Raw genomic sequence first — 12,510 nt, forward strand, 5'->3', positions numbered from 1 at the left:
TTTCTAAGTGTGAAAGAAGAATAACGAATCTCATGAGGATGCTTATAAGTCGCAGGTTTATTAGAGAAACAGTTCTCCGAAGCTGCAGGCAGGCAGCGACTTAAGTGCTTAGGAAAGAAAGTAACACAGCCGAGGCTGAAGATGCACGGCAAACAATACGGCTTAGCCTCACCGCAAGTCATGCGGATGAAAGGAAGCAATAGCACAGCCGCATCTTGGGAGCTGCAACAAAATCTACAAGGGAACCCGCGGGAACGGCTGTGGTTAACAGCCAAACAAAAATCTTTGAAAGCAAGCAGACAACGGCGTCTCTCCCAGACCCGACACCTCTCACCCGTCACATGACGTAAGGCCATGTAAAGGGCCTTTCCTCGCCCTCAACTGTACACTTCATTTTTACATGAGAATATTACACTCCATCACACCGGCAATTCCACTGGAAGCACTACATTCGTAAACAAAGCATCGCTCACGGGTTCTCCGTCCCCGTGAAGCCACTGTGCAGCACAGTGCACGGCAAAAGGATGTGCGCATTGTGTCCCCGATACAATGCGCTCGCCAGTCATGCGGCGAGCGCGCTGGCGTGGCAGCACACGTCATGCTCACAATCCCGGAGGCGCGCCTTCCTTTGCGCCGTCGCTGCGCTTTGGCTCCAAGCACAAACAGTGAGTCGGGTTGCCGACGGCCTGGCGCTGGCTACGGCACGGCCATGCCAGCGGGGCTGCTTCACAACTCGTCCCTGCGGCGCAGACAGCACACACGCATGAAGGAGAGCCTGTTGGTGCAATGAATGAACAACGAAACAAGTCATCGAGATTATCAGACTGGCATATGATGGCCTCCACGCTGGGGCGTCAATATCACACAGTCCAAACCACGTCACACCCACATGTGCCCAGTAACTTTTGAATCGCTCTGCATCATCCACTCACTCTTGATGCTCGCGTTGTTCAATGCCTTCCAACTCTGCATGTTATCCAACATGAATGAAAAATCTATGGTTAATCTGTATCACAACTATGAATCAACAGTCCAGAGGAATCTTCTAAAGCATGCCCTGATGGTTTTGCTTTGCAAATCAGTACGTTTGTATGCATGTTAAAACGGTTAAACAAGCTTAAGCACCTAAGTAATGGGCTCTCTGTGACAACCAACATGCCTGTCTCACTCCATGCCCGTCTCACTCCATGCCAGTTTCACTCAATGCCAATCTCACTCCATGTCAACCCATGCGCCAACACCACTCCACGCTAACCTTACTCTATGCAAATCGCACTGCAAACCAGTCTGCAGATGCACTGAATGTGCGTAAATACCCAAGAATGCTTCCACCACTACCCGCTGCCATGACTTGCGTCTAGGCTGCAGGAAAACAGAAAAAAAGCACTGATTATTTTATAGGTGTCGTGACAGTGTGTGCTCGTGAGACAAAGTGTACTAGTGCAGGCGTGGGGGCCTTGCCTGTGGCTGTGGAAGGGACAGGAAGGGGCCAACAAAGAAGTCAGTAGCACCTGGACCACTGCTTGTCGCGGTCGGTGAGCGGCACATACATGACGGACATGAGCGGCTTGCTCCTGATGGTACCGTCCTCTAACTTGTCATGCTGCTCCAGCATCTGGTCGCCACCCGCTGCCCCCACGGGCAGCACCAGGCGTCCCCCCGGCTTCAGCTGGTCCAGGAGCTGGGAGCCAGGGGAGGAGGTGGGGGAAACAGCACAAGCGGGGCCGGTGCAGAAAAGCAGATGACACCACCGCACGACATGGCGAGATAACGTTATGAAAAATGTTATCTTCAAGTAGAAGATTAATTAATGTCGGCAGTTTCTGCAAGCATTTGATCTTGTTCATTGATGAGCTTTGTGCGGCAAGGACATCGCAAGTCGATAATATCGAATGTGATTTGGTGGAATGACACTCACGGCATGCGGCACGATGGCTGCTGCTGCCCCCACGTGGATGGCATCGTATGGTGCCCCCTCCAGGTAGCCAAGCCTCCCGTCCCCAACTTCACACACACGCACAAAATCCTTAGTTAATCTGAGGGTGCTCAATGAACAACTACAATTGTAACATACCATTTCACGGGAAGGTGCAAATTTGTTTTCTGGAGGCACAAGCAGCGTGAATAAGATTTTGACAGAAGCATGGTTGCTTGCTTCTCAGCAGAGGCCCTGCTTCCATGTAACGACAGTGTGAAACGAGACGTGCTGGTGCTCACGGATCAGCTTTATGCGGCCGGAGGTGATTAGGCTGGGGTCATCCCTCTGCACGTTCACCTTGGCTTCGCTCACCAGCTCCTGGATGTGATCCACCCCAATGACCTTTCCGCGTGGCCCAATCTGCAGCAGTTGGGGATGTCGGCACACATACGGGCTGTGCCAATGCAGGCCATCGCGAACGACAATCTAAAGGGTGTGCTTCACAGAAATACTCACTATAATAATGAAGCACAATTTCAACTGGACTTCCATTGTAAACGGGAATTCCATGGTAAACTGGACTCCAATGGTAAACTGGACTTCCATGATGCTCTTATATAAAAAGCCATGCATTAAATAATCATTGCAGAATGATTATTGAATCAATAATGTAGGGCCTCTTGTCAATCCACTGCAGTATGAAGACCTCCCCCATGCCATGTTGACAAGGTTCTTTGTAAGCCATCTGGCTGCCATGAGAGATTCGTTCATGAGGCTATCCACATATACAAGCACAGAGACAATTTCAACCGATAAGATGGATTCTGGCTTAGCAATCATTGGAAAGATTTGATTAACCATTTCAGGTCTTGATTGTTCACGCTTACAGTGGCTTTCAGACAGCATACATTAATTTTTCGTCTCCCCCCTCCTCTTTTCAGAACATAGATGGACTAGTCCTTCTAAATAAACTGCCAAATCGCTGCGCGTGGCGCTGACGTTTTTTTATAATACACCGTTTAAAAATAAATAAATACAAACCGACACACCTGGTGACGACCGTTTGTGTTATGGTCGAAACGTCGTGAGAATTTGTATTGTTTTATATATATTTTATTATTTTATTGTTTCCCTTCAACGTGACTTTACCGAAAGAGCTAAGAATATGAATAAGGGTTGTCTGACCAAACATGTCATGTCACCATATGCATTGCACACTATGCTAAACACCATGCACCAGGTCCATCAAATGATCATTATGACAAAAAATGCTTCCGTGAGGAAGGGCTAAGCCTAGTCGTGCTGGATCTATGGTAATAAAATGGGTCAGCTCAAATGGTTAACATTAGGGACCAAGGCAACAGGTGCAGCCCGAACCCGAGGCCTGTCTCCCCGTACCATCCTGGCCAAGCAGGCGGTGAGGTAGCCGCTGCCGGAGCCCACGTCCAGCGCCGAGGCTCCCTCCTGCAGCCGATCCTGCAGCAGCTCCAGCGCAAATGCGTGCTAATGCACACACGCAAGCGGGCAAAAGCAATGACACCAAGGGGACTCGCACGACTGCATTGGCCGGCCTTGTTGCATGCTGCGAAGCTCTTTTGACAGACAACACTGTGGACGAGGTTTCAACCTCTACTCTTGTCCGACAAGACAAGTGTCTTAACACTTGGAAGTTGTAGGGAGAGAAAAAAAGTGCAAATGCTGTGAATTTCCCAGTTGAATATTTACAGCAATAAGGAGATGTGCTTTACCATGTGCGGGGCGCTGACGGTGGCGTGATAGCCTGTGGGATAAAACAACAATCACGTGTGAACGTTCTCACCGACTTTAGAATCTCGGGTGAATACGTCATGGGAGCGTTTTAACCGATCGCTTAAAAAAGACAAAGACCCCCCGTGTAGCCTTAACAGACTGTTGGGGAAAGTGTTGTTAGCGAGCACCTATGCAGGCAAGTACAGTAAACGAGGGGGTAGGTGGGCAGCACCACGCCCGACCGCCTTTGTCTCCCCAGTGGTGATGTTTACACACCGCACTGGGTACTCATTTGCAGCCGAGTCGTCCTAGGGGAGGCCCAGGACTGGTTCCAAAAATCGCCAATGGTGTTGGCCGTGAGCGGGAATCGAACTGGAGCCGCTGGGTTTTTAGAGCAGTGCGCTAAGCACGTACCTGTCAACCCATACGGTTTACCTGAAGAGGGAAATTGAGTTTTCAGGTCCATACGGCATACAGCCATTTAAATACGGGCAAAAAAACCATATATTTGTCTTTGTTTTTTATGTTTCTCCCCTGTGATGGGACTTAATAGGATGAACGTTGAGATTTATAAAGGACTGAATTGGTCTGTAATAAGGTAGGTACTGATAAGGGGTTGATAGGTATTTAACCACTACACTACCGGTGAATGTGTTTTTTTTTTTTAAAACACATTCAGACCACGGCGAGACACCAGTAAAACCCGGGCGGCCTGCTGCCCTACCTTTCGCACGCTCCGATGTGCCGGCAGCGCTCACCTATGGACTGAGGTGTGTCCACGTAGGGGTTGCGCTTGGCATAGTGCTTGCGGTCTGTCGCGAGCATCACTTGGTAGACGCGCTCCGACTTGATGACCCCATTCTCTGCAGGGGTGGGAGCGGGATATGAACCTTATGGCGGTACCCACGGGGTACCCATAGTACCCCGGCCCTCGCATAATGTCCGTGATGCAGACAATTTTTAGTCTGTTGATGGTCGGCGATGGGGCGATCGACTCGTGTGCACGATGCACTCGGGTGCGTGCGAGCGTTCAGGGTTTCGGCACAATCATCGTCCTCGCTGCGTTTCGACATCGCGGAGTGTGGCACCGATTTCGGATTGATTGGTTACCCCCCAGTCGCAGAGTGAAGTTACAACCCTTGGAAAAAAAAAGTGTCCCAGAAATAAAATATTTAATTGCCTCGGCCAGTTTGTATTATTTGGTACCCCGGGGTACCGCCCACAAGGATCATTTGTGAATTAAAGACGCGGCATTCGTTACACGGCCCGGCGAGGCGATGGTGATCACCATTGGCACTACCACCGCATTGCAGTCACGGCGAGAGAGCGGCAGGCACTGCAATGCGGCCCGCCGTGCCCCATCCAACGTAAGGTCGGAGAGCTGACAGCTCTATTTTTGAAAGGTGGGTCAATTTTAGACTGTTGGGGCAAGTGCTGTTGGCGATCAACCTATGAAGCCCGGCACGACACACGAGGGGGTGGGGGTGGCCAACACCACGCCCGACCGCCTTTGTCTCCCCAGTGGCGATGTTTACACACCACACCGGGTATTCATTTGAGGCTGAGTCGACCTAGTGGAGACCCATGACCGGTACAGATAATTGTCACTGGGTGTTGGCCGTGAGCGGGAATCGAACTCGGGTCACCAGGTCCGTAGCGCGCTAATCGTTCCACTACCGCTACCTTATCACCACCAACCACCACCACGATTTACACAACCACGATGGTGTGCCACCATCACCACGGTGTTCATCACCACCAACACCACGGACGGGTCTCATCAGCACGACTCGTCTTGCCGCCACCACCACCATGGGAGAGAGAGGCGTCTGCGTCTGTGCCGCCCTAGGTACGGCTCGACCATCGTAACGAACACGAGCGACAACCACCACCGCCACCACCGCCGCCGCAACCACCACCAACGCAATAACCACACGGCCAGGAGAGGGGTGGCGAAATTTGCAAACTCCGGCTCCGATGCTGCGAGCAAAACTAAAATATTAATTACCGACGCACGCGTTATTGGAGCAATTAACGTTTTTCATTCAAATTGCCGCCTCGTATCGATGTTAGACGCTACGCAGAATTGTCGACAGCGAAGAAAGTGACGCATTAAGTGAACGGGTCCCCCTCCGGCAAACACCGCAGCGAAGCCGGGCCTAGCCGAAAGCCAACGCCTCGGCCTCGCCTAAAACCCCAACCGACCGTGGCTCGGGCTCCACGGCATCACCGAGCACGGTGGCAGCGGTCCTCGGGGCTTCCGTGCCCTCCCTTGCCCGCCACCCCCCACCCCGGTCGGCGACTGCGCACTCACTCCTCAGGTTCCCCACGAGCTCGGCGTTGGAGGAGCCGCTGGAGCGCCACGCCATGGCTGCGAAGCGAGCCACGAGCACGGAGCCGAAGAGGAGCGCGGCGAGCTGAGCCACGGGCCGCCCCATAGCTCGGCGACGTCACCCGAGACCCCCGGGAGGCAGCGGGTCCCGCCCACGGCTCGGAGCGGCTGCAGCACAGCACAGACGGGCAGCAGTAGAACATCACCTGGTCAGCAGCAGAACATCACCTGGTCAGCAGAACATCACCTGGTCAGCAGCAGAACATCACCTGATCAGCGGCAGAACATCACCTGGGCAGCAGAACATCACCTGGTCAGCAGTAGAACAGCACCTGGTCAGCAGAGCAGCACCTGGTCAGCAGCAGAACATCACCTGGTCAGTAGTAGAACATCACCTGGTCAGCAGAACATCACCTGGTCAGCAGCAGAACATCACCTGGTCAGCAGCAGGACATCACCTGGTCATCAGCAGAGCAGCACCTGGTCAGCAGTAGAACAGCACAGACGGGCAGCAGAGCAGCACCTGGGCAGCAGCAGAGCAGCACCTGGGCAGCAGCAGAGCAGCACCTAGGCAGCAGCAGAACAGCACCTGGTCAGCAGCAGAATATCACCTGGTCAGCAGCAGAACATCACCTGGTCAGCAGAACATCACCTGGTCAGCAGCAGAACATCACCTGGTCAGTAGTAGAACATCACCTGGTCAGCAGCAGAACATCACCTGGTCAGCAGAACATCACCTGGTCAGCAGTAGAACAGCACCTGGTCAGCAGAACATCACCTGGTCAGCAGCAGAACATCACCTGGTCAGCAGAGCAGCACCTGGTCAGTAGAACGGCACCTGGTCAGCAGCAGAGTAGCACCCGGACAGCAGAGCAGCACCTGGTCAGCAGAACATCACCTGGTCAGCAGCAGAACATCACCTGGTCAGCAGAACATCACCTGGTCAGCAGTAGAACAGCACCTGGTCAGCAGAACATCACCTGGTCAGCAGCAGAACATCACCTGGTCAGCAGAGCAGCACCTGGTCAGTAGAACGGCACCTGGTCAGCAGCAGAGTAGCACCCGGACAGCAGAGCAGCACCTGGTCAGCAGCAGAACAGCACCTGGTCAGCAGCAGAACAGCACCTGGTCAGCAGCAGAACAGCACCTGGTCAGACCTGCACCAGACCAGGGTCAGACCCAACCCGCCGGATCGGTTCCAACCTGGGTCATATTTACAATGTTGGACACAGGCCGTGCCAGACCCAACCCCATAACTGTCAACCCCTCATCTGTGCCTATCTTATTACAGACCAATTCAGACCGTATTGGTCACCCCGTACCCCTTATAAATCTCAACGTTCATCCTACAAAGTCCCGTCACCTAAGAAGATACACAAAGACAAAACATGTGCCCGTATTGAAACGGCTATACGCCGTATGAACCTGCACTCATTTTTTTCCTGTACAAGAATACGGGTAAACCGTATCGGTTGACAGGTATGCACCCTGGACTTCAATCTGTATCAGTCTGACCAGACTTCAACCTATACTTGATCTGGCCATACCCTAACCAATTTAGGATCCAAACCCAAAGCGGGACCTCAATCATATTAGGACCCCAAACAAAGCGACAGTTGAGCCAGGAACTTAATCCAAACTAGACTCGAATCATGACCATATAAAGTCCAAACCTATACTGGTCCTAACCTGGGTGAGTGTGTGTAAATCTGGCTGCGTCAGGCACAACACATTTCCCGTATTTTCTATTTATTTAAATGTTACTCGACCCAACACATTCCTGCGGAGGGAGCTGGTAGGAACGTTGGGTTGCTCGGTCAATGGCCAGGGTCAACGGCGGCATGTTGTATTCCGCAAATTTGCCCGACTGTGAGGGCGGGCACAAGCCGGCGTGAGTAGGTTAAACGTTGAGTTTTATAAAGGCACCACGGGGTGACCAGCCCCTCCCCACCCACCCCCACCCTCCCCACCCACCCCCACCCTCCCCCACCCTCCCCACCCTCCCCACCCTCCCCCACCCTCCCCACCCTCCCCCACCCTCCCCACCCTCCCCCACCCACCCCCACCCTCCCCCACCCACCCTCCCCCACCCACCCCCACCCTCCCCCACCCTCCCCCACCCACCCCCACCCACCCCCACCCTCCCCCACCCACCCCCACCCTCCCCCACCCACCCACCCCCACCATCCCCCACCCACCCCCACCCTCCCCCACCCTCCCCCACCCACCCCCACCCTCCCCCACCCACCCCCACCCTCCCCCACCCACCCCCACCCTCCCCCACCCTCCCCCACCCACCCCCACCCTCCCCCACCCACCCCCACCCACCCCCACCCTCCCCCACCCTCCCCCACCCCCACCCACCCCCACCCTCCCCCACCCACCCCCACCCACCCCCACCCTCCCCCACCCACCCCCACCCACCCTCCCCCACCCACCCCCACCCACCCTCCCCCACTCCCACCCACCTCCACCCCCACCCACCCCCACCCACCCCACCCACCCCCACCCACCCCAGCCCCCCCCACCCACCCCCACCCTCCCCACCCACCCCACCCACCCCCACCCTCCCCACCCACCCCACCCACCCCCACCCTCCCCACCCACCCCCACCCTCCCCACCCACCCCACCCACCCCCACCCTCCCCACCCACCCACCCACCCCCACCCCACCCTCCCCCACCCCCACCCACCCTCCCCCACCCACCCCCACCCACCCTCCCCCACCCACCCCCACCCACCCACCCTCCCCCACCCACCCCCCCCCCACCCACCCTCCCCCACCCCCACCCACCCTCCCCCACCCACCCCCATCCACCCCCACCAACCCCCACCCACCCTCCCCCACCCCCCCCACCCACCCTCCCCCACCCACCCCCACCCACCCTCCCCCACCCACCCCCACCCTCCCCCACCCACCCCCACCCACCCTCCCCCACCCCCACCCACCCTCCCCCACCCCCACCCACCCCACCCACCCCACCCACCCCCACCCACCCCCACCCTCCCCACCCACCCCCACCCTCTCCACCCTCCCCACCCACCCCCACCCTCCCCACCCACCCCCACCCTCCCCACCCACCCCCACCCTCCCCACCCACCCCACCCACCCCCACCCTCCCCACCCACCCCACCCACCCCACCCACCCCCCACCCTCCCCACCCACCCCCACCCCCACCCTCCCCCACCCACCCCCACCCACCCTCCCCCACCCACCCCCACGCACCCTCCCCCACCCACCCCCACCCACCCTCCCCCACCCACCCCCACCCACCCTCCCCCACCCACCCCCACCCACCCTCCCCCACCCACCCCTCCCCCCTCCCACCCCCACCCACCCTCCCCCACCCACCCCCACCCACCCTCCCCCACCCCCACCCACCCTCCCCCACCCACCCCCACCCACCCTCCCCCACCCACCCCACCCACCCTCCCCCACCCACCCCCACCCACCCTCCCCCACCCACCCCCACCCACCCTCCCCCACCCCCACCCACCCTCCCCCACCCCCACCCACCCCCACCCACCCACCCACCCACCCCACCCACCCCACCCACCCCACCCACCCCCACCCACCCCCACCCACCCCCACCCTCCCCCACCCTCCCCACCCACCCCCACCCTCCCCACCCACCCCCACCCTCCCCACCCACCCCCACCCACCCTCCCCACCCACCCACCCCCACCCACCCTCCCCACCCACCCACCCACCCCCACCCACCCTCCCCACCCACCCACCCCCACCCACCCTCCCCACCCACCCACCCCCACCCACCCTCCCCACCCACCCACCCCCACCCACCCTCCCCACCCACCCACCCCCACCCACCCACCCACCCCCACCCACCCACCCCCACCCACCCCCACCCACCCACCCCCACCCACCCTCCCCACCCTCCCCACCCACCCACCCCCACCCACCCCCACCCTCCCCACCCACCCCCACCCTCCCCACCCACCCCCACCCTCCCCACCCACCCTCCCCACCCACCCACCCCCACCCTCCCCACCCACCCACCCTCCCCACCCACCCACCCCCACCCTCCCCACCCACCCACCCCCACCCACCCCCACCCACCCACCCCACCCACCCACCCCCACCCACCCACCCACCCCACCCACCCACACCCACCCACCCACCCCACCCACCCCCACCCACCCCACCCCACCCACCCACCCCCACCCCACCCACCCACCCCCACCCACCCCACCCACCCACCCCCACACCCACCCCCACCCACCCACCCACTCACCCCACCCACCCCCACCCACCCACCCCACCCACCCACCCTACCCACCCACCCACCCCACCCACCCACCCCCACCCCCACCCACCCACCCACCCCACCCACCCACCACCCCACCCACCCACCCCCACCCACCCCCACCCACCCCCACCCACCCACCCCCACCCACCCACCCACCTCCACCCACCCACCCCCACCCACCCACCCACCCCACCCACCCCACCCACCCACCCCCCACCCACCCACCCACCCACCCCCCACCCACCCCACCCCACCCACCCACCCACCCCCACCCTCCCCACCCACCCCCACCCTCCCCACCCACCCACCCCCACCCTCCCCACCCACCCACCCACCCCCACCCTCCCCACCCACCCACCCACCCCCACCCTCCCCACCCACCCACCCACCCCCACCCTCCCCACCCACCCCACCCACCCCCACCCTCCCCACCCACCACCCCCACCCTCCCCACCCTCCCCACCCACCCACCCCCACCCTCCCCACCCTCCCCACCCACCCACCCCACCCCTCCCCACCCTCCCCACCCACCCACCCCCACCCTCCCCACCCTCCCCACCCACCCACCCCCACCCTCCCCACCCTCCCCACCCACCCACCCCCACCCTCCCCACCCTCCCCACCCACCCACCCCCACCCTCCCCACCCTCCCCACCCACCCACCCCCACCCTCCCCACCCACCCCCACCCCCACCCTCCCCACCCTCCCCACCCACCCCCACCCCCACCCTCCCCACCCTCCCCACCCTCCCCACCCACCCTCCCCACCCTCCCCACCCACCCTCCCCACCCTCCCCACCCACCCTCCCCACCCTCCCCACCCACCCCACCCACCCCCCACCCTCCCCACCCACCCCACCCACCCCCACCCTCCCCACCCACCCCACCCACACCCCCACCCTCCCCACCCACCCCCACCCTCCCCACCCACCCACCCCCACCCCCACCCTCCCCACCCACCCACCCCCACCCCCACCCTCCCCACCCACCCACCCCCACCCCCACCCTCCCCACCCACCCACCCCCACCCTCCCACCCTCCCCACCCACCCACCCCCACCCTCCCACCCTCCCCACCCACCCACCCCCACCCTCCCACCCTCCCCACCCACCCACCCCCACCCTCCCACCCTCCCCACCCACCCACCCCCACCCTCCCACCCTCCCCACCCACCCACCCCCACCCTCCCCACCCACCCACCCCCACCCTCCCACCCTCCCCACCCCACCCACCCCCCACCCTCCCACCCTCCCCACCCACCCACCCCCACCCTCCCACCCTCCCCACCCACCCACCCTCCCACCCTCCCCACCCACCCACCCCCACCCTCCCACCCTCCCCACCCACCCACCCCCACCCTCCCACCCTCCCCACCCACCCACCCCCACCCTCCCACCCTCCCCACCCACCCACCCCCACCCTCCCCACCCTCCCCACCCACCCACCCCCACCCTCCCCACCCTCCCCACCCACCCACCCCCACCCTCCCACCCTCCCCACCCACCCACCCCCACCCTCCCACCCTCCCCACCCACCCACCCCCACCCTCCCACCCTCCCCACCCACCCACCCCCACCCTCCCACCCTCCCCACCCACCCACCCCCACCCTCCCACCCTCCCCACCCACCCACCCCCACCCTCCCACCCTCCCCACCCACCCACCCCCACCCTCCCACCCTCCCCACCCACCCACCCCCACCCTCCCACCCTCCCCACCCACCCACCCCCACCCTCCCACCCTCCCCACCCACCCACCCCCACCCTCCCACCCTCCCCACCCACCCACCCCCACCCTCCCACCCTCCCCACCCACCCACTCCCACCCTCCCACCCTCCCCACCCACCCACCCCCACCTCCCACCCTCCCCACCCACCCACCCCCACCCTCCCCACCCTCCCCACCCACCCACCCCCACCCTCCCACCCTCCCCACCCACCCACCCCCACCCTCCCACCCTCCCCACCCACCCACCCCCACCCTCCCACCCTCCCCACCCACCCACCCCCACCCTCCCACCCTCCCCACCCACCCACCCCCACCCTCCCACCCTCCCCCACCCACCCACCCCCACCCTCCCACCCTCCCCACCCACCCACCCCCACCCTCCCCACCCACCCACCCCCACCCTCCCACCCTCCCCACCCACCCACCCCCACCCTCCCACCCTCCCCACCCACCCTCCCACCCTCCCCACCCACCCACCCCCACCCTCCCACCCTCCCCACCCACCCACCCCCACC

At 61.9% G+C, this 12,510-nt stretch overlaps 1 protein-coding gene across 6 annotated transcripts; it reads right to left on the reverse strand.

Moving 5' to 3' along the window:
* Positions 1-37: 37 nt before the first annotated feature.
* Positions 38-6,145, reverse strand: LOC116948428 (protein-L-isoaspartate(D-aspartate) O-methyltransferase-like). Of its 6 annotated transcripts, none has more exons than XR_012945893.1 (9): positions 5,982-6,145; positions 4,426-4,530; positions 3,667-3,698; positions 3,317-3,421; positions 2,218-2,338; positions 1,919-2,004; positions 1,462-1,681; positions 1,317-1,362; positions 38-739 (listed from the first exon to the last, which is right to left on the reverse strand). XR_012945893.1 is itself a non-coding variant. In XM_032965098.2 (9 exons), exons 1-8 carry the CDS (start codon positions 6,103-6,105, stop codon positions 1,335-1,337), a joined length of 771 nt encoding a protein of 256 aa, XP_032820989.1. In that variant the 5' UTR covers positions 6,106-6,145; the 3' UTR covers positions 38-739; positions 1,317-1,334. The 6 variants fall into 6 exon arrangements, 5 of the variants coding, with proteins under 5 accessions (XP_032820989.1, XP_032820992.1, XP_032820991.1 ...); XM_032965098.2 differs by having other exon boundaries at positions 1,512-1,681; XM_032965101.2 differs by having other exon boundaries at positions 1,512-1,681; positions 5,873-5,997.
* Between the last annotated feature and the right edge of the window lie 6,365 nt (positions 6,146-12,510).

Source organism: Petromyzon marinus, chromosome 33, assembly GCF_048934315.1.
Source record: "Petromyzon marinus isolate PM22_M1 ecotype Great Lakes invasive population chromosome 33, UKy_Petmar_22M1.pri1.0, whole genome shotgun sequence".
In the NCBI taxonomy this organism is placed as follows: domain Eukaryota; kingdom Metazoa; phylum Chordata; class Hyperoartia; order Petromyzontiformes; family Petromyzontidae; genus Petromyzon; species Petromyzon marinus.

Bases quoted from the DNA above. Each gene is read 5' to 3' on its own strand.
- LOC116948428 (XM_032965098.2), bottom strand. From the start codon at position 6,105: ATGGGGCGGCCCGTGGCTCAGCTCGCCGCGCTCCTCTTCGGCTCCGTG. The intron at 3,422-3,666 runs GTAAAGCACATC...TGTGTGCATTAG, and splicing joins CCGTCAGCGCCCCGCACATG to CACGCATTTGCGCTGGAGCT. The intron at 2,339-3,316 runs GTACGGGGAGAC...CAACTGCTGCAG, and splicing joins CCGCCTGCTTGGCCAGGATG to ATTGGGCCACGCGGAAAGGT.